General features: G+C 40.1%; 1 protein-coding gene across 1 annotated transcript in view; it reads left to right on the forward strand.

Annotated features, from left to right (window-relative positions):
- LOC106140594 (NADPH oxidase 5) overlaps positions 1 to 24578 on the forward strand; it is a 37027-nt gene extending 12449 nt beyond the window's left edge. The window contains exons 2-20 of the mRNA XM_060951737.1: positions 12581 to 12702; positions 13900 to 14002; positions 14288 to 14515; positions 14608 to 14758; positions 15135 to 15345; positions 15671 to 15894; positions 16391 to 16579; positions 17286 to 17479; positions 18141 to 18277; positions 18683 to 18867; positions 19467 to 19575; positions 19960 to 20114; positions 20490 to 20589; positions 21036 to 21244; positions 21597 to 21715; positions 21924 to 22034; positions 22526 to 22668; positions 23406 to 23646; positions 23915 to 24578. Coding sequence (XP_060807720.1) covers positions 12581 to 12702; positions 13900 to 14002; positions 14288 to 14515; positions 14608 to 14758; positions 15135 to 15345; positions 15671 to 15894; positions 16391 to 16579; positions 17286 to 17479; positions 18141 to 18277; positions 18683 to 18867; positions 19467 to 19575; positions 19960 to 20114; positions 20490 to 20589; positions 21036 to 21244; positions 21597 to 21715; positions 21924 to 22034; positions 22526 to 22668; positions 23406 to 23646; positions 23915 to 24028 — 3045 coding nt within the window. The 3' untranslated portion in view covers positions 24029 to 24578. The remainder of the gene's footprint in view (positions 1 to 12580; positions 12703 to 13899; positions 14003 to 14287; positions 14516 to 14607; positions 14759 to 15134; positions 15346 to 15670; positions 15895 to 16390; positions 16580 to 17285; positions 17480 to 18140; positions 18278 to 18682; positions 18868 to 19466; positions 19576 to 19959; positions 20115 to 20489; positions 20590 to 21035; positions 21245 to 21596; positions 21716 to 21923; positions 22035 to 22525; positions 22669 to 23405; positions 23647 to 23914) is intronic.
- Positions 24579 to 26738: the final 2160 nt, after the last annotated feature.

A 26738-nucleotide genomic window follows, 5' to 3' on the forward strand; every position in this document is an offset into this window, starting at 1 on the left:
CGGCTCTAACTAGCAAAAAGATAACCGCTTATTTAGCATCGAGCTTTTTGATTCATCAGGCGTCGTCCGGCGCGCGGCCGTTCTCGGAGTATATTATAACTAAAGGCGGGTGCAGAATTTGAGCTGTAATGGTATAATATATTATAATATAGCAGTAAAGGTTTTATTGTTTAGGTATAACTATGTAATTATGATACGTAACTAGCTTGGAAGTGATTTTATAAATAACAGCTATTAATGTTTATATATTTGAAATGTGCACATTATGACACGATGACATAAAGATGTTTTTTTTTTCATTTCTCTCCTTTAAGTCCCCTAGAGGGCGCTGTTATCAAATTAATGTGACGTTATGTATTCTATAAACAGCGGAGATCAAGAGGCTTTAACGACTCCTCATTTATCTAATTATGATAAGTAGTTTAGAAGTTATGTGGGAAAAGATCCATACCCACATATGTACATACCTACATACATTCAGGTCAAAATCATAACCCTAATTTTTGGTTCGCATCATTATTTTGTATTGTTTAGCCTAGACTCCGATTTGATGATCTCGCCCTAATGATCTCTCAGCTGGAAAAGGCTGTTCCGTCTTCGTCGTGCCTGCCGCCTGTTTCTCATGAACACATTAGATGTGATCACTTCGAGCCGCAGGTGAACTTACATCGAGAGATATAACGCATATTTTTTCTTCAGCACTCTTAAAAGTCAATACACTTCTCTATTGTTTCACTCAAGTGTGAAAGGAACAGGAGATAATAAATTGTGATGCGGTGCCTATGATGATAATGGTCGTGATCTCGCGAGTGCTGACTGCGGCTACTGTGCGGCTGAGATGGAATGTTTTTATTTAGATAAGTACCGGCTCATAAGTTTGTATGGCTTTAATGAATTGATAAAAATAGTTTGTGATCATATCAAGGAACCATTAGCTATATCTTACGGTTAATCATTTGAGACTAATGCACTCTGAATACACCCAGAAGAGAACTTGCACACTTCTTGCACGGTGTCCAATCTCAAAAAACTATTTAACGGGAATACAATTATCGACTCACTAGAGAACAGGCTCAGCCCGTATAAATTGTAAAATCTCGTAGGAATCACCCCGAGCCCGCATAAAGACCCTGCATACACGCCGCAAGTCTCTGCACTACACCCAGCGGTTCGGGCTGTGCAACGCACATATCAATCAATCAGTCAATCTGCAAGCGGTCATCATAGACTAGCTTTCGCTCACAGCACCGCTCGCGTTAAACGTAAATCCCGTTTAGGTGTGGGATTTATAGATAGATCAGTTCTCTAGCCAACTGCAGGGACATAGAGAGAGCTTTAAATTGGCAATTATCCGTGAAATGCTGAATTGCTCGCGCCATACATCACGCCGACGACAGGCACTGTCGGGCCGCAGAGCGTAATGAGGGAGGTGTGGTGGGAATGTATGTAGTATGTGTGCTGAGACGTTATAGGAGGACTAGTAATAATATTCAAATTCAATATTTTTATTCTATGACTAAGTTTAGTGTCGCTTCCAAAGCGTTAGTGCAGAAGAAGCGGAAACAAACTGTATTTGAAGCACAGCACAGATTATCATTATTTGGTAACTACTCATTTTTTATATACTCGTACTTAAGCATTTTTATGTAACAATAATAATAAAAACGACAGCGTTTAACTTTTCCCTTAGGCCCAGAAAAACATCACACATCTCGGTGTTAATCTGTCATGTAACCCCGCATGCGACACGAGTGGACGGCGACACACCGCACGCGGTTCCGACTGTCGTCGCCCCCCGACCATTGTGTCCGCTCCCTCCCGCGTTGTCGCCACTGTACACAAAGTGGGTCCTGTACTTTAGCTAGCGCCGCGGTGATCGAGCGGTTTAGATGTCCGATTTATAATCGTGACGAGTGGCACCGGTTCAAATCTTACCTTGATTTAACTCTTTTCTGAACTATGTACTTAACAATACGCTCCTAAAACGACCGAAAACATCGTGAGTAAAAAGTTTTTTTATTTTTGCGTAACCTGACTGACCTCATCCAGGATCTTAGTCAAAGGCAAACCCAGAGCTTCTCTCCAGAGAGGAGCCACAAAACTCAACCAAGATAAGCTGGACAATGTTGTTATTAAAAGGAAATAACTTATAAACTGCATCAAGTTTAACGGATCCAAACTGTCCACTGTCAACAGGAAACCAATAACATTTACTGCAAACCTTGCCACATCTGCATCGCGCCCGGCTTGGAAACTATTTACAATCTAAATGAGCGATGGAAATTGAACAGATTATCGAGAGCGGTCGTCCGTGACGGCAATCCGCTCGGACGCTAATGTGATCGCAGTATGTTCGGCGCGCGGTCACGCGGCTCGGGCTTAGGGCTCGTTCCAGAGACAGGCGTTTGCCCCGCTGGTAATTACGTGGACGGTACACAGCGACGCAGTCGGAACGCGCGCAGGGGACGCTGCCACCGCTGTCGAATATACTCGTATTGCTAGAAAACGCGCGATATTCGTGTCGCAGTTATGGCGATGTTATTATTTCATCCATTAGCAATTCAACTGCGTTCCAATCCTACTCTCAAAATATTATCCAGGACTACATCATTCCCATTTCCATGGGTATCGTGGTGTGTTAACGTATTACGCAATTATAAATGTTTTGCAGCCTGCTCCAGTTGTTTGCCGCGACATGATGTAGTTGTTATGGTTTAGCATCGTTTTGTGAAAGGTTTATCAGTGATCGATTACCACGATCGGAATCAGTCCACAAGTCAAGCGCGCGGTTTAATAAACGCGCTCAATCGTCGTCAGCGCGTCAGCGTCAATGTGTAATAAGCCTTAGATCAAATTCATATGAATCACCTGATTAAATGTTGTCATCGTAAAAACACCAGCAAGTACAAGGATAAATTAAGTAATAGTTAGTTAAAATTTATCCGTATACTTATTTCAATTTATGAATGGAAAGGAAACAGAAGTTTAGTTTGTTAATATGTATTATCAACTGACATCGAAGAGAATATTTTTCCAAAAACTACTTGTTAAAAAAACCCTTATCACCATGATAAGGGTTTTTTTGTTAATTATAAAATTTGGTTAAATATTGTACATAGTTATTCTGTACGTCTAGAATTCTAGATATAACTCAACACTGAGGTCAAACGGCATACGATCACGTACGTTCTAAATAATTATACGCTAATACTGCATACCTACGGCTGCGAGTCCGCCCGGGCCACAAACCGTTTATTTTTCGCTTGCGCGTGAGTTTAGGATTGACCGCTCTTAGCCCACGTTTGGAATCTATGTGCTTATTTCCAAATCTCTTGACTCCGTGGCTTGGGCTATGTGTTGGTGTCGGGCAGTCACTTCCCTCTTATGACTTTTTATTTAGACTTAAGGAAAATGTTGAAGAAATCTTGTTCCATATTAACTTTGGATCTAAGTGTTTCCGAAAACTCGTGGGCGCGATTTCTCGATATCCGTCACAGTGTATCGATACAAGATCGAGTGCCGGTCTGTGTGTATCAGGCGCAGGTTCTCGTAAACGCCGGTAAGTAATGTCATCCATCACGAGATAAAACGCTAATCATTACGGCTCGCGTAGGTACATCTACACAGGAATTGGACAACATTGGAGGCCGGCCGTCTTCCCCCGCACAACATACTCGTATAAAGAGTTTGGCGGTCGATCCATCACTACATTTAATCCAGATGAAATGAAAAGTACTGAAAGTTTATTGCCGCTGAACAAAAAACAGTACATTGAATTATTGCTAACTACTTTTTGGATACGTTAAAATATTGAAAATGAATTGCGCCTCTCCGCAACGTGTATGCCATGAAAAGCTGTTTTGTTCATTTCCTCGCTGCTCACAATAATAGTAAATCTTTTCACACACAGGAGCCCAAGAGAACCAATTATGATGATTTCTCTGTAATCTACTGAATAATGCGGCATTAAACATATCTCATTGATTACGACTAGTACGGTAGTCTACACAGCTATAAATCCATCATTCTAAAAAGTACTCAATTTTAATGTAATAAAGCTGAGTTTTGCTCAACTGTTATAAGTTTCATATCAGACTAGCGATGCGCCGCGGGCTGGCTCGTGCGCGGCTAATGATGACATTATCATATAACGCACTCATTTATTCAGTTTTTATCTGACTGCCGTACCAGACTGCCCGGTTTCCAGTTGCACAGTCAAGGAAACTTGTGGCACTGCCCCTTTATAATCTGTTTTTCTTTTTGTATGATCTGTTCCTATTTAGAAAAGAAACCAAAGATGAGTAACAACAGCCGTGTCCAACTAGCAGGACAACCAACACAGTGTTTTATGAAGTGGACATGTAATTGTCCCCACACATTCTGCTTATATGTTAGTTTTAGTTTGTGTATACGGTCCGATAAAACATAAATTTTAGTTTTACAGGGCAAGCAACACCTTGTTGTAATGTATAACAATAAATTTTCTCATTTAATCAAAATTTACCAAAAACGGTTAATATTAAGAGTTTTTAAATCCATTAAGTCGATACTTGTTATAGGCGCGGGCGCCGCATTGACGCGACACAGCTAGTTGGTTACAGACACCCATTCATGTATTCTGTATTTGGAGCAATTTGGAGAATTTTATCATGAGCTGAAATGCACAATGGGCGAGCGAATTGGCGAGCTCCTGACCGAGCTTAATTTTAACATATCATCCAAATTTCTTTTGCCTTATATGAATTGATTCATTCTTGAACAACCTAATTATGATTCTGGTGCTAACGCTACGTTTCGTAATCCTGAGCCAAGTGTCTCTAATACAACCCAAAAGCGAAGGTCAACTGATGGAGTTGATATTTAAAGATAAATTAAAAAGTGTGGAAAATATTGGTTCTACAACTTGACTCGACTAATATGAATTAATGCTCAAAGTGAAGGCAAATCGAGTGGAATGTTTACGAGCTATAAGTTAAGTATTTAATTACTACTTTTGCTTGTCGGGTTTGGTATAGGGCGAGCCATCGAAAGTCAGCCAACCACATCTACCCGCGAGTGCACTAGTATATGAGCCAGAGGCAGTGTCCGGATTGATAACATTAACCTAAATCACATACACTTATGTCGTGTGCTTCTTGTGAGTTTTGAAGTGGAAGAACATAGGTCCATCTCTTTGCCATGAGCGTCGAAGCTCTCGCCAAAAGGCGACTAAAGGAATAAGCACATTCATCAAGTGCAAGTTATAAAAGTTGACGAAGGACTTTTATAATTCAAATTTTTAAAATCTTTTTTCATGGGCTAGCATAGCTCTAACATATCAAAATAAAAATTTTGTCTTAATTGATTCATCTAAAGATTTGATTTATTATATAATTTACTATGATGGTACTTTAAAAAAAATAATAACAACTTTCTTTAACATTTTAATATGTCAGACTGTGACTTCAATGTACAAAATCATAATGACTGGCTTTATCTTAAATCTCATACAGATAGAATATCAATTCTTTATATTATAATAATCTTAGAGATAATTCTAGCGATGTCAAGAGTCGAAGATTGATGATGTGAGTGATCAGCTTTTTTTAATACTAGTTGGACCTTAGAAATCGGCATAATATAAGACTATAGAAATGCCGTATTGGAAAGCCAAGCGTGCTCGGGGATAATCGGATATCAATAAGTGTGACGCACAGGGAGGCACGGGTTCAAATCCTACCGCGGTCAGCGTTCCGACGGTTCTGACTATAGCTATTGCTATAAAACATCATTGGGGAAATCTGAAAATTCAGGCAACTGGATATATTTAACTAAAATCCTAGCTCATTAGGTTCTCACGCACTTTGCTTGCTAAAAATACTTGTATTAGAAAGCCTCAAATGCCACTTTGTAACATAAACTATACGATTTGATCACGTAACTATTTCAAAACTTATTTAAGAAGAAGGTAAGACTCGCGCTAAAACATTTCGCCTTAAATATAATAAAATAAATCAATTTCGTATAAACAGTGTCAAGAGAACAAATTGTGTTTTTTTATGAAAATAAATACGTAAGCTACTGCACTTATATGATAGTGACATACGATAGACTGTACTTATTTGTATTCTTCCTTTATTTCTGGAAATTTTCACGGAAACAAAAGTCCGGGCTTAAATGCAGTTTTATAGGTAATTATTGTACGTTGCAAGGTGGTCGGCAGCCCACAATCACATGTCGCGGCCTGCAGCCGGCAGTGGTGTGCGGTGGCTCCACAATAGGCGTTTGTTGGCGACACGTGGGACAGGTTCCACACTAACGAACCAGTTTCGTGTCGACAATCCCTTAGGGCCCACTCACACCGGAGGGCTTAGATGGCATTGAAATTGTATGAACTAATTTTAACAACTAACACAAAACTCAACAGGCTTTAATGTGTCAAGAGGGCTATGTACTACAAACACATTGTCCAGTTTTAGCACAGCACGTGAAGTGGATGAAGGTTTGATCCGCGCGATGACGTCCCCGCGGTATATTCAAATCACACCACCCGTCCATACATCTCAGTTTTCTCCAAAGTTGCGACTGGCAAAGAATGCCATATGGCGTTAAGGACATCTGTCGCACATTTTACATGTGATTATTATTACAATTATGGTATATATAGAATTACAATTTGTATTTGTTTGTAAGACATAATGTGATTAATGTATGCGACAGTGGTGTGTGACCCTTGTCCTATGCGCGCTCGCGAGTGGCGGCCCTAGATTACCATACAAAGCCTGCTCGCGCGGCGCGAGGGCGCGGCGGCACCTTGTTTCACGACACAGAGCGAGGAAGAAGCTGTGTTGGGTGGGCTGTGCTCTGTGTTTACATGAAGCGGTATGCTTTGTTCCTATCAAATCACAGAATATGTGAACAAAGATTTTTGATCCTGCTTTCAGACTTATTTCTAAATAATACGATTTGTGGAGGTTGCGTCCTTTTGGTGACTTTTAGTTGTTTGTCAGTATATATGTCAATTAATTTCTCTTCTATGGCAAAATAATTAAATATACTAAACCATCTGCATATGTAAGCACGACATACAGACCCGCAGGCAAAAGCGAATAGTGTTGTCAATTTAAATGTAATATGAATGAAAATAATGGATCCCACCAGTGCCCGCGCCAAGCGGCTCACGTCGCTCCGGCGACATCGTAATCTGCATTAATCTGCTTTCTGCCCGGTTTACACGATGTTTAGTTGCTTTGCGCTTAGCTTAGCCGGTATGGACAAAGATTTGTATGCGTTCTTATCCAATTTTCTTGTAGTAATATAATAATATTTTGATTACTTAAATGCTTTTTCATATGGCATAACCAGCGTGTTTTTTAATCAGTCAACTTTGATGTAATGGATATTTTTATGGAAATAAAACTTGTAATAGGTATATATAAGCATGAAATTGCGATTGATAAGTCAAATAACTTCACCGTTCAATTTTATTTTGCTAGCGAACTAGTTTCATATCTTACTTATCCTCGTGTAAACCAGTTAATTGTTAGTTTGTAGTAACGGTGCTGTTGAGAGTAAATCCATTAGCAATCAGCGTCGTAACAACATGTCATCGCCGCGAAATGTGAGGGCTGGTTGAGGTGCTGCGTGTGCCGATATCTGTTGCAGAGCGACAGCTACACGTCGTGTTTTTTGACCATCAGTGGTCGAGCTTTTCTGAGTTATGTTCATCATTGTTTGACTGTTAACCGATGTTATTTCGGCGAGGGAAAATATCGTGAGGAAATTAGCCCTTTCAGGCAACAGGATGTGCAATAAGAGCAAAGGTTGTAGAGGTAAGACAGGGGTCGCTTTGTGAATCCTAACCTCTTCTCTCCGGAGAGCGGGCGCCACGCCAGGGTCATTATAACAAAGATGTACATAAAGCAGAAAACATTACGACTATAATTGCTAAATTTAGTAAATAATCCCGTCTGCACTCGTGTCAGTTTGTTAAGCTCATCGTAATCTCGCGGCGATTAAGATAACTCGCGACTCTGAGCGTATCAACTGAAACCTGTTGCTGCTCATTTTAAGAAAATTTGTTTCGTCGTATCAAATTATACCGAGTGGATTGGATGTGATTGTATGAATTCGTGCGAGTAAAGGACTTTTTATTCCAATAACTTTTTTAATCTATTCATAATAAGCAGTTTATCGAAGCAACTAAATAAGAAAGGAAGTTTTCCTAGTGATACGGACACGTGTACAATACAACTGGCTCTATTACTTCTACTATTGGCTCTTTCAAAAAGGCCCGAAACGGATAAAGCCGTAATTATAATGTATGTAATATGGATGTGAAATATTAAGAGGAAATATATCAGACCATAGTTCTGCTGGGCGCTGGCTAGCATATAAAAAGCTCCGTATACTCTCCAGAGCTTTGTCAGTGGAGCATGTTGAAGGCTTTATCATTACAATTATACTACTTCATCTACGAAGGAACTTTAAGAGTATAAATAAGCGAATATCTTTTTAAAACATTCAACTTGCTAATTGTGAGTCAATTTACACTGCCTGATACAAGCACGTCTTATCTGAAGTAGTTAGATTCAAATAACCCACTCTGTTTGGAGCATGACACGTTAAGTTAATTATACAAAAAATGTCATAAAGATCAACTTTAACATAGTAGCGTCTTGGAGTGTTTACATCGCAGTCAGCAGGAGACCGCGTCTACGAGCGGAGCGAGCTGCGGATGGCGCGCGACCGCAGGACAGCTCGTTGGCAGCAACTCTGCATACATTACAAGCTGCTTGAAGCTATTCGAAATTCAAATAGTTTTATTCATTATTATGGGACATTTCAACATCACTTAATAATTGTTTCGCAACATTGGTTGAGGCGAAATAAATTACTTAAAACTACATACATATGTTTAACGTCAACTTCACAATTGGTAAACTTAGAATAGAAATGTGCACGAGTGAATACATTGTTATGATTAATTGATTTATACCGAATTTATATATCTAGACTATCAAGGTCGATTTTATTAGGTATTGAAGGCCTCACTTACCGCTGTACAACCTCAGGACATTAAATGATTTATTTATCATTAACATAGGTAAAGAACTGAATAGGATAAGATAATATTAACTGCAATTAAAAAATAAATCGGAGCGAAATTAAATAAAAAATTAATCATCTATTTTGGAGATCTGTAGTATCTAGCCAAAATCAGACGATAATCGAGTCGTAGATAAAACTGCGAGGTTTTTGTAGAACATCCGTAGGTACCTATATTCGTATTTCTTGGCGCAAGAATTTTGTAAGAAATAAACATGCTCGTTGATGTCTTCTGTAGTGCGGTCTCTATGACAATAAAAATACAGACGTTAGCCTGGGGCTTCGTTCGTGTAGGGTGATAATGTATTTCATCGATAAGTCAGATTTGACATTTGGCATGCAGGTGGACTAGCAGTACATCATATGTCCCGAAATATCCACAGGAATAGAAATTAACGGGATTTTCTTTTAACGCGGACGGAGCCGCGGGCTTGCTCTAGTGGTACAATGATCATTTGTTTATCTGCGCAGTGCATCGCATTCCGACAGCTCGCATGGTAATGACTGATTGCTCACGTTGCGCAAGCGCGGGTGCGGTGTGTGGCGATACGATGGCCGAGTGAACTGGGCACTAGTAAATTATGGCGAGTGATGATACTGATAATGCCATAATGATTTTTCTGAAAATAAAAATGAAATGTCTATAAAAGGTTATTGACGCTTTTTGATCGTAACCGCTGTATTGATTTCAATGAAATTTTATATGCGTGTAGGACTGTAGGTAGATATCGCCTCACATTCAAATGTTAGCTACGTTTTTTCAAAACTCATTCTAAACGACTATAATTAGGGTTGCCAGGCTCTGTTCCACCGATTTTGATGAAAATTGATATGCTTTTAAAATTTTAGTGATTTGGCCATTTGGCTACAACAGTCTACAATACAAATAATTTTATTTCATATTAATTTGAATTGATGATAATTGATGACGAAGCAAGCGACCAGTAAACTCGCTAGTTCACTGTGTCAATGTGACCGCGAGAGGCTGTCTCTGAGGGCAGTCATTGTGTCCGCGCGTTACACACGACGCGCCGAAGGTGACGCGTAATCGATTTGTGTCCGAACACATCCGATTGATCGATCGAGTTGTGGATTGACAAATTATGGCAAATAAACTAACTGGAGGTCTAATAGCTACTACTTATAGCAAAAAAATTAGAATGATCGTACATCAAATAAATTGATGGTTCAGTTTTTTAATGTGATTAATATGACTAAGTACAAAATTTGATAGAATCTAAAAAAGGGAAAGGTATAATTACTTTTCATGATCAGATCTTTTCATAATATTATTTGATCGATCTATAATCCTATTTAATACATATGTATATAATTTTATGCCTTTTGTTAGCTAAAATAAATTGTTCCTCTTTCATCAGTAGGGATTGGATAGTATGGGTGAACATGAATCTCTTTTAATTGACTCCTGGAAAACTTGGGAGACAGCCAGTAAAATTTAGTAGCAGAGAAAAAGTTGTGTATTTCTTTATTTACAAAACTACTTGTACTTGTGATAGTTTCATCAAGAAAATTCATAATTAAATAATGGTAGCAGTGAGCCTGTCACGTACTCATAATGAATCTGCCAGTTTGCATAACAAATGTGCGCCCGCGAGCTCAGCACAGTCTGCTGTGGGGGGCCCGGCGCCCATCACACGTCGTCTCATTGAAACATATTGACAACACTAACTTTTAGTCTGGAAAGCAGTGTTACTTGTTGCTGTGGCAGGAATTGTGTGGAGAAGTTTCTGGATGTTTCGTGACTTTTGAGTCATAACTTTTAGGTCTGTATGCTTCGTATAAGGTAAATACGTAGTATGTGTCCATGTATTTGTAATTTATCGCTTGTCTTCCCGTGCAGATTGTAAAAGTTAACCAAAGGAAAAGCTAGGCTTAAACTGGGGATTCTTCTTCTGAGCGATAAACCACCTATCTCTATTTTATGGCAAACAGCTGAAGGTAAACTTTTATTCTTTTCGAGACTGTGGCTCTGTCTACCTTATGAGGAATTAAGTCTTATGTTCGTATTAAATATATGTATGTATAAATTATTGTCACAACTAATGCGATACGATAATTATATCGATTTAAACTAGTATGAATCACATAATTATCTAACTTGAATCTTGGTCAGGATTCACGAGTCACGCACAAGCAGACACGCATCACAACATTGTGTGAGATAAGATACAATTCGTGTCAGACGAGACGCTATCTTCTCACACCATCTCAACAACAAAGCTCAGCGTCGGCCGCTGACTGGGATCCGAAGCGGTGGCGGAGATCAATCTGATGGAGTGTGCCCAGAAGGCAGGCAGCATTACCATATTGAATGGCAACGCTGATTCTGTGAGCCATATAATTTCCAGCCCTCTGCGAGGCTACCATGGCTCGCGCGACAGTCCCGTTCACTTCATAATAAAAACGAAACAGCGATATTTTTTGCTAGCCCCGCTGGTTATGAGATAATTCAGCTTTATTGATGTCATAGGTTCAAACTAAAAGGCGCAAAAACTAAGTATAAGCGTTATTGCTCATACTTACCGTTTGCGCCTTAGGTTTTCAGCCACTCTTGCAGTAATACCGTCCTTATTTTGGTAAATGTGTTGAGTATTTTTAAACATACATTATCGAAGAAAAATGCAACATCGGTGACAAGATGACAGTTAATTATATTCTCGACGGTAGTTGGAAATACCTGGTTTACGTACGTAGAACAACCTGTCATCGTATAACAAAAGGATCATTCCTAAATACTCGCTCCAAATAAACATTTATTATCATTTACGAATCTTATTATTGACATTGTCAAAGTATAAGTGCCAGCATCAAACTATCACAGGGTAAGAGTGAAATACACGTGATCTATTTTCGTTGTTATCAATTATCAAAACTACAGGGGCATGTATGTATGGAGAAACAATAATATAGTTATTGTTTCCATATAAATTGTATAATTGGTAATTTTATATTGGTTGTAAAACTGGTCATATTTTTTTGTACTGTGCGTAGATGCCAGTGTGTATAAAGTGGATTAAACTAATTTAAATAAAAGGACTTAGAAATGCTTTGTTTTTTCTTAATTCATGTTTTTATATAAAATATGTGTATCTGTAATTATATTAAATGTAGTATTTTTTTAAAAGTTGTAAATATAATAAATCAATAAATATATACGGCCCAAATTACACATATTGTAGGTCCCGTGTGCAATACCTACTAGTAGATTCATAATATAGAAAATAATTGCCTTGTCTGTTTGTATTCGCTTATTTCTCTTTCTGGACAACTTTTGAAGAAAACGTTTTTTCTTTTTTACTTATAACTTAATTCTGTGATAAATATAAATGCTATATCTAGCAACATATACAATTCATTTTAATAAATAGAACATATCTAGTACGGTAATATACTCTTCTACGAAATCGAAGTCACGGGCAAAAGCTTTAAAGTTAAACAAAGTACAGATATTAATACGATTTTTCTGTTGCAGGACTTATTGGAGCGTATATTCCACTTGTTCGAGGGCGGAGAGGGCGGCGAGGGCGAGGAGGAGGGGCGCGCGGGGCGGCTGCGGCAGGTCGCCTGGCTCGAGTTCCTCAAGCAGCGGCTCACGTGAGACACACTTACGACCGTAGTCCTTGTTGCTTGCGCGCGTTGCTCACACCAGCATTAACGATCCTCCAGTGCTTTACAGTTGCCACACAGCTACAGCAGGCGCGATTACTTTCAAAGTTGATAACAAGCAGGACACAGGCGGTACTTATCTTACCAGTAAAGCATTGACTTAAAGCTTCCTAATATTATTTGGGCATCTTTTTCGAGTCATCTTTCATTTCTTGCAGGTGAAAATAGAAAGTACTTAGTAGTTTAGAAATCGTTGTAATGACAAGGAATTCCTATAATGAAGAGAATTTTTACAAAACGGATCTTTAACTACATTATAAATATTGAGTCGTGAATGCACGCACGTATATGTTCGAATTAAGTTCAATTAAGTTCAGTAGAATTTTTTTAATTAATATATAAATACATACATATAATCACGTCTTTATCCTTTACGAAGTAGACAGGAGATTGAGAGCCCACGTTCAGCTGCGTGGCTTCATGTTGAAATTGAGATTCAAATTGTAACAAGTTGCTAGCCCATCGCCTACCAAGGAATCCCAAGTGAAAATGATCGAACACTAACAAGCGTTGCACCATGAGATGATTTATACTCTCGTGTACACTATAATTTGTATATACCGGTATCATTTCATGTTGTAATTAGAGTGTGATGGATCACTCAGAACTCGCGGGGGGATTAGAGGACGAGGTCGCTCACACAGGTCACGGAATGAACACTCACAGCGCTCAATGGATCAAATATACTGATAAAAGTCTAAGTTGCTATACCAATGCTTGGATCATGCATCGAATGGGTCAAATCCAAAGATTTTGAATAACTTTGGTGTGCGCATTTAAAAAATTATGCTTATGTCCTACTTGTTTTTGATAATGAATTAGAAAATGTACCGAGTTATCTTTGAAATAAATAAATATACATATATGGGACAAATTACATAGATTGAGTTAGCCTCGAAGTTCGAGACTTGTGTTACCGAGATACTTGCTCGACGATACTATCAAAATGTGTCAACATTTTAATCCATAAGCATGTTTTTGGTACCAGCATTACCCTGTTGTTAAAGCGTCAGTTATCGAAATGTTGACCAGAATAAAAAAACCGTGATGGGCTGAAGAAAAAACAAAATTTCCGAATCTGCCTCTACATTAGATGAAATAAGTATATATTTGTATCTGCTGCAGGGAGGAGAAGCAGCTAGAGTTGATAGAACAACTAGAGAGCGTGGCCTACGTGGTGTGCGGCGACGACCCCATCTCCTGCAGGGACTTCCAGAAGATTCTGCAGGTATATCTACCGCTATATGATGCAAACATGTCAAGTTCATTAAGCAATCACTTTTATAAAGTTCATCACACCAAACCAGCAAGATCCATCTTTGATATTTGGTCAAGTTGATATTCACCTTTTTGATTGACTAGCTCTTTGATGTTTCTATATAACATTTTTATGAAGTCATGTTATATCAACGCTCCAATATAGTAATGTCTCGGGCTTGACCATCACTGAAACAAGTGTGAAACTTACGTTAAATGACAATCTGTATGATATCTCCGTCCTTATTTATTCCAGAACCGAGTGGTAACCAATAAAATCCTCCGCGCTGTAGACTCGGACGGCGACGGCGCAGCGACCGCCGATGAGATCATGGAGTTCCTGTGCGCGGCCACCAGCAGCCGCGCGCGCGCCGGCATCGACAAGCAGAGCGTCGACCGCCTCGAGCGGCTGTTCCGAGACACCGTCGGCGATCAGAAGGAGATCACCAAGGAACAGTTTCGAAAGATACTCGACTCTAAGAACGTAAGACTGATTAACACAAAGCGACAATTGTTAGAAGTATTATATAATTCATATAACGCATGTTTTATGTTCTCCTTATTTATACTTTCCAGCCCTTCTTCACGGAGCGCGTGTTCCAGATCTTCGACGAGGACAACTCCGGCAGCATCTCGCTGCACGAGTTCATCGCGGCCGCGCACCGCTTCGCCGGGCAGACGCCCGACGACAAGATACGATTTCTCTTCGAGGTCTACGATATGGACGGTTAGTATTTTACCGAATTAAAAAAATTGTAAAATAGTCCCAACATCTTTTGGTAAATCTACATACCCCACCCCAAAGACTATGTTGGAACTGCATTTTTATTTACTAGCTAACCATACCAAGTTAGATACCTACTCCCACTGCAAGTTCTATACGAGTAATAATAATAAATATATACGGGACAAATTACACTGATTGAGCCTCATAGCAAACCTCAAAGCGGCAAGGTTCTGTATGAAAACCAACAATAATCCGTTTACCGATAAGTAATAAATAATACGCAAAGTAGGTACCTACTTAATCGTGACCTTTTATGCTATATTTATCTGACATTACTGATGGTTCTCCCTTACTCAATGGAAGTTCGTTGTTACAGGCGACGGGTTGATCCAACACCGCGAGCTTCAACACGTGCTGTGGGCGTGCATGGAGGAGAACGGCATGGTGTTCAGCGACGAGCAGCTGTGCCAGCTCACGCGCGCCATGTTCGAGGACGCGGACGCGGAGGGCCGCGGCGCCATCACGTACGAGGCGCTCCGGCACCAGCTCGCGAAGCACGACGGGCTTAGAGAGAACCTTTCCATCAGGTCTGTTGTTCTTATTTACAAAAATTACGAAATATAAGTGCCAACGAAAACATCAAAAGTCACGAGAAATTCATGGACTTCTTTACAGCAGAATAAACTTATCAAGAAATAATAACTTAATCTTGACCATATCTATAGCATTCGATACACATCAAAGAAGGAATATAATTTGGAATCTGCACTTTACTCTTCACGTTATAATTCTTAATTTACATTGTACCAAGAAAGTTTGGTTTTTCCATACCAAAACACGAGATTATAAACTAATTTTAATAACATTTTCACCACGTTATCAAACAAATGTTACCAATGCACAATGTTCCAGCATCGACCGCTGGCTGGTCCCGCCGAAGCCGGAACGCCCGGCGTCCTGGCGTCAGAGGCTGCAGCGCCTCAAGCCGCACCAGCTGTCGGCGGGCTACCTGCGGAACAACCTCGCGCTGGTGGCGTACCTCGCGCTGTTCGCGGCCGTCAACGTCGGGCTGTTCGCGGCGCGCTGCGCGGAGTACGCGGGCCAGAGCGTGTTCCTCATGATGGCCAGGGCTTGCGGTAACTCGCTCTTATTCAAATCATTTATAAAAAAAATTGTGTGAGGCGTTTATTAGTGTACGGTTTTGATGACTTGTATGTATTTAAATTCCATACATTCCATATCAATCAGTACTTATAATTAGGAAAATGTATATTTGTAAAAAAAAATTGAATAATTATACTTATATACCTCCCTTTGTGAAAGTCTGTCCCTACTTATGCTCTCACGGATGAATTGTTAGTCAGATTTTGATGAATTATTTTTATCAAAAAAGGTAATTATTTAAATTCAGACATGACACAGTTTTTTTTGAGATTAGCAAAGATAAATTTAGTTTAAACAGGCAAAATTAGTCTTAGGTAATTTTGAAATGTTGGAAAGCAGATTTTCTGAGGAAGGTTTATATGTAAATCTTAATGCTACCTGTGCCCAGTAATAAAATTTAATCCATTGCGCCCAGTAATAAAATTTAAGGTAGGCAGACCTGTCAACATAGCAGATGTTTCTTTTCAGGTCAGTGCCTTAACTTCAACTGCTCATGGGTGCTGGTGCTGATGCTGCGCCGCTGCATCACGACCCTGCGCGTGCGCGGCCTCGGCGCCGTGCTGCCGCTCGACCACAACATCTACCTTCACAAACTGACTGGCGTCCTCATCTTTATCTTCAGCATCGTTCACACTATAATGCATCTTTTCAATTTTAGTAAGAAAAACTTGAATTTTAGTGATACATAATAATATTTTGTCAAATTGGTATACATACATACATACTAGTCGAATTCCTTGCGGGCTAGACAGAGCCAGCGGTCTCGAATAGACGGAAAAGCCACGTTCAGTTGTATGACTTACTGACGGAATTGAGTTTCAAGTGACAGGTTGGGTTGGGCCTTGAAGAGGAATCCCAAGTTTATAAGCATATCCCTTACCTTACCTTAAGCGAACTATTTTTACTACGCTTTTATTAGCTTGGGTTGTATGTATGTATGTAACAGAATCTTTGAGCTTAATTTTCACTGGTTTTTAAACGTCTGATCAACTTGGAACTTTGCACACGTATCAAGGACCGATGACAATGCAATATTTTGATAAGAGTTTCTCATTATCCTTATTAAAACTGCCAGGATTAATAAATTCACGCTAGCGATTTTTCTATTTTTTAGTTCGATTAGCAATAAAAGCGTAGTTTTTTAGTTTTTTTTAAACTATTTTTTTTTTTATTTGTTGTTTTTAAATTATTTTATTTATGTTTTAAGAGTGCCCTAAACCAAAGAAGTGGTTACGCATCGTAGAAACCTAAATAATATGATTATTCAGATTTCTACGAAACACATGTGTCACTTATAAAAATTTAACAAAAAGCTTATAATTCCTATTTATGTTTTATCCATACCTGTGCATTCTGGTTGCAGGCATGGTGGTGGTGAAGAGCCCGGTGGTGAACGCGGCCAACTTCACGGTGTTCGAGTGGCTGCTGACGGAGCGGCCGCGCGCGTTCGGGCTGGTGCGCGGCTGCGCCAACCCCACCGGCTTCGCGCTGCTCGCCTTCCTGCTCGTCATGATCGTCTGCAGCCAGCCGTTCATCAGGCGGCGCGGCAGCTTCGAGGTCAGGACTAACAATGTCGCTTACTAATGTTATAAAAGCGAAAGTCCGTATGTCTGTCTGTCTGTTTCGCTTTCACAGATAAACCGCTGGACCGATTCTAATTAAATTTGGTATTTATTTAGTTAAAAAGCCGCGTTCGTATAATCATCAAACATACAAATTGTCCTTTGCGGGGTAGACAGCCAACAGTCAAAAGTCTGATAGGCCACATTAAGCTGTTTGGAAATGGGATTTTTTTCAAAAATGGGTGGTTATGGGAAAAGCAACTTACGCGCAGGCGGAGCCGCGGGCAACAGAGCTATTAAGGTAAGTACATATTTGTATTATCATTTGTTTTACAGTTATCGCACCACCCTTACAAACATCTCAGTTTTGGTGAAAAGTATCGCCTGGCAAAGAATGCCGTTGGCAAAACGTTCGCCTGCGTACATTTTACATACAAAAAACAATTCTGGGTCTGGGAGAAAAAGTGTGGAGTGGTTTAAGTGAAAGCGTCAAAGATTACAATTAGTGCAAACATTGAATGACAATATAATGAACAGTGTGATAAGAGGAAGTGTGATTTTAAAGAACATTAAGTAACAGTAATAGAAATGAGAATGCTCAGATGGTCTTTGGTACTAGCTTTTCATTTATTCATTTATGTCATGTTGTACCCCAGGTGTTCTACTGGACGCACCTGCTGTACGTCCCGTTCTGGTTGCTGCTGGTGTTCCACGCGCCCAACTTCTGGAAGTGGTTCGTGCTGCCGGGCGCCGTCTACCTCGCAGAACGGGTGCTGAGGCTCATCTGGCTTAGGTATGTCATTAGGTACTTTAATTTATCATCAAATTAGCTTGTTGCGGCATCATATAATTACTACCACCTATTTCTGGAAGAAGTTCGTGCCATCTGCGCCGTGTACCTCACTGAAAGTGTACTAAGGCTTTCTGGCTCAGGCAAGGTACATGTTGTTTTAATTTGCCATCAGATTTGTTTCTTCATATTAGTTAGATCTGGGTTTGGCTACTTCAGGGCTGGCAACTTGTCACTAGGCTCACAAACACTATCTGATGCAAACTAGGCTGAGTCGTTCTACTTATATGCTTGCAAAACAAAAATGGTAGTCGCTCAATACCTGACTTAAGCACTTCTCGATTGTGTCGAAACGCGAGAACTTCCTACTTTTAATCATTCCACCATTAAAAATGATTGCTGTTGCAGGTCAGAACACGGAAAAACTTACATCTCATCCGGCATCCTGTTACCGTCACGAGTCACGCACCTCGTGGTCAAGCGGCCGCCGCTCTTTGACTTCCACGCGGGGGACTACGTGTTTGTTAACATTCCCGCCATCGCCTCTTACGAGTGGCATCCCTTCACTATCAGCAGCGCGCCGGACCAGCCTGGTAACTGCAGTTCATTACCTGAATAACGAAGACTACTGGTGAAGTCTCCAATTGGATTGGGTTATCAGTTATAAACATTGACGTACTGTTGTTATAGTTGATCGAAGGTTATAAACATAAAATCGGTAATCATAGCATCGGAAATCTATATCCATAACAGTTAACGATTTTGTGGTAACTTCTCTCACGACTACTTTGAACAGACAGACAAGCCTGCTTAAAAAGATTAGTGGATGCGGGTGAAGCAGAAGACGTATGCAAGGATAAAAGTGTGTATGATTTAATGATTTCTTAATCCACTTCCGATAAAAACATACATACATATGATCACGTCTATATCCCTTGCGGGGTAGACAGAGCCAACAGTCTTGAAAAGACTGAATGGCCACGTTCAGCTATTTGGCTTAATGATAGAACCGAGATTCAAATAGTGACAGGTTGCTAGCCCATCGCCTAAAAGAGGAATCCTAAGTTTATAAGCCTATCCCTTAGTCGCCTTTTACGACATCCATGGGAAAGAGATGGAGTGGTCCTATTCTTTTTTGTAATAGTGCCAGGAACCACACGGCACAAAAAAGGTTAATGTTTTTTCTTTCCAGATTACATTTGGCTCCACATCCGTGGAGTCGGTCAATGGACAAACCGTTTATACTCCTACTTCGAAGAGGAGCACGCTCGATTGAATGCCACTGCTCCCCTGAAACACAGGTCAGCCATTTGTCTATATTGTTGTCGTTTTCATAGACAAGAAGCTTTTGCATTTGACTGCTTTGTGACGAAGCCTGTGCCGTGTGGTTCCCGGCACTTGGGACTAGGACACTTCATGTCATCCCCGTGCATGTATTAAAAGGCGCGACTAAGGAAAAGACTTAAAAACTTGAGATTTCCTTGTAAGCGAAGGGTCAACAACTTCTCACTATATGAATCTCAATGGTCTTTCAGTCATTTAAGTCTGATGGCTCTGTCTACCCCGCAAGTAATAAAAACGTGTTTCCAAACAGTTTCCTACACCCATATAGCAGTGCAAAAATTAATAAGTCAATTCCATATTTTGTTACCGTATATCCATAAGCGTGACTTTGTGATGTTCAGCTCCGTGCGGCGCCTGTCGTCCCTGGCCAGCACCCGCCGCCGGAGCTCGACCCCGAGCCACAAGAAGCGCTCCGTGGACTTCGCGCCCGACGCCGGACACGACAACCTCGCGTTCGCGCCCGACGGCACTGACGCACGCAAGGGGGACGCCACACGTTAGTTATTGCATTTGTAAACACGCCGTGTCAATGTGAAATATCCGTAAGAAAGACGAGTGTGAACAAAGAGCTGGTGGGTGAATACCACCGCGGACAAGAATCCATGACTATTTTCTGAATAAGTACTGATATAATTTCAACCGCTAATCGATGCTCGTAGGTGAGGGGAGAGAAACCATCATGAGGAAGGACTTCCTGACAAAAGGCACGTTCAAGAATATTTAAAGGCGACGTCGCCTTTAAATATTCTTGAACACTGGTTGCACTGCATATGACGGGATCATAACAAGTGGAAAGATGTAGTATCTGCCTACCCCATCCTCCCTAAAGAGACGGGATTTTATATTTGTAACAGATCGCTTGTGTTTCCAGTGCACGTGCCGGGCGCGCTGCGCGGCGCGGCGCTGCTGACGCCGCTGCGCTTCCACAAGTCGCGCTCCATGCCCGACGTCTACAAGCAGAGGCACATCGCGTCAGTAACCATCATATTTCTGACACATACATAGTATCTTCGAGTACACAACGATGACGATAAGCTCTCCAATGAAGCATTGACGTTCGCGAATTCGTCAATCCATCACTTTTTGTTGTGTTGTTGTCTTGTAAATTTCTCTTTCTAGAAATTTGTTAAAACAAACAAACAAGCTTATAATCTAAACAGGACTAACGAATGGCGAAGCCCATTGTTGTTAAATGTGTTTTATTCATTTTCAGGAATTTCAGAAAATTCTATCTTAGTGTTCCTATACGCTCCCTGAGTAACTTTTACTCCAAATTTTTGTATTCTACATCCAGTAGTTTTAGCTGTACGTTATCTATTCTTCAGTCCTCAGACACGAAAGTGGAATTGAACTTCTAATGTTGTTGATTTATTGACAGAGCCATGCTATCGTTGCTATGTTGCCCCACCTATTGCAGGCTCCGCGAGTGCCCCCGCTCGGAGTCGGAGAGCCAGTTCGAGTCGCGCGAGCTGCGGCAGGCGCGCGCGGCGGCGGGCGGCGCCGCGCCGGGCCGCGCGCTGGCCGACAGCTTCCGCTACCTGCGCCACAAGCCCGCCATGGTGGCCTTCCGCGCGCCCAGCGACCCCTGCCCAAGGCGATCCAGCAACGAGAGCATACTCACCATCGGTAACTGTATTTCATTCTATAGAATGTTGGCAGCGATGTATATTGTTGAAGATGAGTCGCTTATGCTAGAAACTCTCTCCATTTGTAAACCTTTTGCAGTTTGTTCTTCTTCTCTTGTGTTTGGTTCCGCAGTTTGTCTGTAAACTCTTTACATTAGAACATCCTGAAAGCAACCCAGCTGAATGTAGACGATCCTATCAAAACCATTATGATTAAATCTATATGATAAAAATCGGCGTGATAACTGTACATTGGTGTGCGACATGCGCGACGCGTGATTACGACATGGCGCGTAAACTAAATTTTATGCTTAAATTTAAAGAAGAACTGTATGTACAAAAACACTTCGCAGCTAGGAGAAGACTGTCGAAGAGTTTGTCCCCCGACAAGGACGTGGAAGCGGAGACCGCGCGCGCGGAGCCGAGCGCGGAGGACGCGCCCGCGGACTACCCCATCGGGAAACCACTCGAGGTACTTTATTGTTCATACACAAGTCACCGGTTAATAAACTTTGTCGAACGACATTTCAAATGGAGGTGATTGTTTTGCTGTAAATTTTTCCAGCTCATCAATCTTGGTATCTTAGGTATTCTTATATTCTTATACTCCAATAAAGATTCTCAGTTGTTTTCTTCAGAATGACTGCGAACGTTTAAAAAAGAAGTGGTTTGTAATACAGATCTACGTGGACGGCCCGTACGGCGCGGCGTCGTCGCACATCTTCCGCGCGCAGCACGCCGCGCTCATCGCCGCCGGCATCGGCGTCACGCCCTTCGCCTCCATACTGCAGGTGCGCCACTTTGTCTTCATCGAACAAGTTCTTATATTATGACTATCGGCTCTGTCCATGGACTAGGACGCGATGAGGTTAGTTTAGATAGAAGCCTAATGTGGCGTTTTAGTAAAACGTCGCAGGTAAGAGAAATAAAAGATGATTTAAAAAATTAATAGAATAAAGACAAACTTTATTTAGACCAGTTTTTCGAACTCTTATAAAAGAATTACTTAAATTTCAATGAAGTCAATACGTCATAACAATGTATTCCTTCGTCCACATTTCTTTTTGGATTATCATTGAAGTCAACCCAATGTTGTGAAACCAAAATAGATATGGCAATTAATAAGTGCTGTTATAAGAATAACAAAAATTTTGATTTTGAATTTGATATTAGCAATAAAATCTTTATCATCAAATTTCACAAACAAATAGTGATGCATCTTACACAAAATTTATTAAAGTAGAAAATAACGCAACGTGATTGGTTATGGTTTGATTGTCAGTCGATAATGTACCGCTACTGGAGCGCGCGCAGCGAGTGCCCCGCGTGCGGGCACCGCTACGCGGCCGCGCTGCCGCACCGCGGCATGCACCTCAACAAGGTCGACTTCTTCTGGATCAACCGCGAGCAGAGGTCCTTCGAGTGGTATGTTATCGTCTTCGGCCTCTTTATCAATTTGATTTATCTTTAAAATAATATCCTTTTTATAACTAAATAACCTTGAAGTTTACAAACTAAACCTGCTTATAAAAAAGATCATTACAAACTAATAATAAATTTACAAATTGTGCAGTCCCTGCATAGCATCAGCTTGCGGGAGTGTGCCAATTTGAATGACAATGCTGATTATCTGAGCTAGAAAATTTCCGGTCACGAGATACTTACCTCAATCTGCTTCTTTGACAATTGTCGGGTCTGGAGGACTCCACGGCTCCAGAGTTGTCTACCCCAAAAGGTTCAAATATATGACCGAGACCTACATTTTGCGCATTTCGCATTTTGAGGATTGCTTCGTAATTTGTAGCAGCACCGGCCTTAGATTTAGTAATCTGAAGATGACTTGCGCCGTTTCAAGTAGGTACCTTTCCAACCAACGGCCGCCCCAATCTCCAGGGCACCAAAGTCATACCTTCCGGTCTCGTGCCATCATCCCGAGCCAGACCGTTTGGTTGTAAAATGGCTGGAATATGGATGGCAGCAATGGCCTCATTATTATATTGAATGAGTACTTGTACATTAAATAATGTCATGCTGATGATGCATGATATTAAGGCGCGTCCTCCGAGCAACCACAACCGGTATTCTGCACGTTTCTTTTTTTTTGGTAAATAAGTACCGATTTAATTTTATAAGAAATGTTTACCTACGCCGCGACTCCACAGGTTCGTGTCACTGCTGTCTCAACTAGAGATGGAGCAGGCCGAGCTGGGCGGCGCCGAGCGGTTCCTGGACATGCACATGTACATCACGAGCGCGCTGCAGCGCACCGACATGCGCGCGGTGGGGCTGCAGCTGGCGCTGGACCTGCTGCACGCGCGCGACAAGAGGGACCTCATCACGGGGCTCAAGACGCGCACCAACGCTGGCAGACCTAATTGGGATAAAGTCTTTCAGCAGTTACAGGTCTGTAATGTTCTTAAACTTTTACTTCATAAGATTATTTGGAAATAGCATCAAATCAATGTGAAGTGTATACAGATTTTGATGGTTTAGTGGTTTAACTGTGATCTAACGAATAATAAATTTCCTTTTTTTATTTTTATTACTTTCATTAACAACATTTAGTTCGGTTGGTATTAAGAAAGTACGCATACGTATAATGATAATTGCTTTACACTGGTTTGCAACAAAAATTTAAAGATTGTACTAAAAAAATGTTTCCTGGTGGCAGCAACAAAACAAAGGCAAGGTGACGGTGTTCTACTGCGGGCCGCCGCAGCTGGCGCGCGTGCTGCGCCTCAAGTGCGACCGCTTCGGGTTCCACTTCCGCAAGGAGGTGTTCTGACCTCACTATGTGTCCTCACTACTCGCACTCCAGCAGCGTGTTCACACCGCGAGGGGAGTGACCACACACACGAACGACTTATATGTGTCGCTAAAATATATGAAATCGTTGTGGAATATAGCAATTGCAGTAAAAAGGAAAAAAAAATCTAATATAACATATATTTTTTATTACTAGTAAAAACTGTAATATATTACTTTAAAAATATTGTGATTAGGAATACCTACCATAAGACTATCGAAGTACTTACAAAGTAACTTATGGTTGTGAAAACTGCGAGCGATGACACATCACTCCTATTGTTTCTAGTAAAAGCTCACATTTCTATTGTGTGATATTATTCCGATTTATATGATTTTAAAAACCCATTTAAATAGAAAAGCAATGATTTTATGTCAAACCTTTTTTTTCGTTGAGAAAGACATAACTACACATAGAACTTGCGATATTCTGACCAATTGTTACCAGCAAATTATTTTCTTGCCAATGAAGACGTGTGATATGATTCATTTATGTCCATTATTATATTAAATTTAGTGATATATTTATAAATGGGCTAGTTTTTAAGTGCCATGACATTATTACTTTAGAAACCTAACTTTATTTATGGAATTTTATTAGTTCGTTTTATTAAAAATATGTTATTTCCTCTTTATATGTTTTTTATCTTAAACACATTGAATGACACCAAATTTCAGATAGATTGTTTTTTTTAAAAAGCCTTCATCCTGAATCCTCTACCTCCTCTTCGTTACATTTACATTACATGCTACAAAGGAATGTACAGCAATACAAAAAACTTGAAAAAAAAAAAAGAAACAGATTTATTAAACAGGCCGGCGTTGCCGCTTAAAATTCTTATAACCAATGGCATTATGTCAATTATATTGCCACTTTACAAAATGTATAAAGATTATGATCAAAATAAATAAAAATATTCTTAAAAATAATAAGTTACACCTCTTGAATCATAATAACCGGAGATATGCCGTTACATATGTACATTAAAAAGCAAAGCTTTTTCTGTTGATTTTACAGGAGTTCCCTGGAATATCTTCCACATTTATGGTCAGAACTTAATCTAATTTCTTTGAAACTAATCGAACGCTCTACTCTTTTAAACATACTGTTAACCACAAGAAATCAAAAGATTCAGCACATCACTTCTTTTATCGGTTTAATGTGTCACGTCACTATATTTTTCACTTTGACGTTGGGCTTTTTTTTTGACAGGCATGTTGGTACGAAAGATCTCTATTTAGTTTGTGGTTACGAGCGCGTTATATCTAGTTGTATTATAGAGTTTTTATTGTTTTTTATTTGTTTGCTGCTGATCTTAAAATTGGTTTAAATAATAATAATCTTTTAACAATTCAAAAGTGAGATTTAAATTCACGATCATTCGCATGTTTCGGTGGTTTGGCTTTGAAAAAACTCTAAAGTGCATGGGATAGTTACATACTTTCTTTGATGATAAATCATAAATTTATGCTTGTTTTTGCACGTATGGATGCTTTTTGTGTGTAATTATCCCTGTTTAAGTTTTGTTGTGTGTTTGAAAGTACTTATCGGAAGAACAAGTTGCGAAGTGACGCTTTAGGTTATTGGTGAAAATTTGGCTTCAGTCATGCTGGACACAGATCTCGACCAGCCCCAAGGTCAAGGAATGCTCTGTGCGAGCACGGCTACTCTTCAGCTTTACACCTGCATCTTGGCTTCTGTTGTTGCTGGTGAGCTATGTTATTTCCTTCTTTTCTATCAGAGCATAGACACTCGAGGGTGAAGTGAGTGTAAATACTGTGTAAAATATGTAATGTGAATAGGAACATTTGATGACCCTTTATAAACAGTTTCGACTTTATAATATTTGTTCAATTTGATAAACACTTTCTTACTTTGAAATTCTTATTTTGAAATTTAAACACTTGATTGCATTTAATTGGACTATTTGTCATGCAAGTTTTGGTAGAAAGTTCTAAGATAATAATGAGTCAGTCAAAACATTAGAAGCATAGCCATAGAAGTTATAGCTCAAATTCTGCTTCATCTGACATAGTAAGGTAGTATAAAAAAATTAATGGATAAGGAACAACATATAAATGTTTAAAGGGTTTAGTAAAAAACAGAAACAGTAATATTAGATGATCAAGTGCAATCTACTACTTCTAGCAATATGGAATGAATGGAAAGAGAAATTGATAAAATCTTTTTCATTCACCAAAAATAAACTGTCTCAGACAAGAAAACTAGTGAATAGGGTAAAGCTGCCTGATGTCTTCATCAGGCAAGCTCTTGCTTATGACAATCATATAAATATACAGCGGTCCATGATAAACTGTAATATTGGCATTCTGGATGTTTCTTTCACTCATGTTCTTTATCTGGGGAAAAATGAAATAATTAGTTATTTTGATTCCCTAAGGATCCTCAACATAAATCTTCCCTACTATTATTCACATGCATGCGGGGTCTACATAACATGCATGTAAAAATGTAGTAACATGAGCCTTTTAGTATTCAGCCTGCCTTCGGGTCTAGCACATTATTTATTGCATGTCTCTGTGCCCTATTACATAATACTTAACTTATGCCTGCCTTCAGGGCCTTGCACATTAACAGAACGAGTTTCTGATCTGACTATTGGACCAGAGAAGACTGCAAGTTGGTGTAGCCTGGTTAGATCTGCAAGAGAGCTTCGTCATCAAGCGCC

This window comes from Amyelois transitella, chromosome 26 (assembly GCF_032362555.1).
Source record: "Amyelois transitella isolate CPQ chromosome 26, ilAmyTran1.1, whole genome shotgun sequence".
In the NCBI taxonomy this organism is placed as follows: domain Eukaryota; kingdom Metazoa; phylum Arthropoda; class Insecta; order Lepidoptera; family Pyralidae; genus Amyelois; species Amyelois transitella.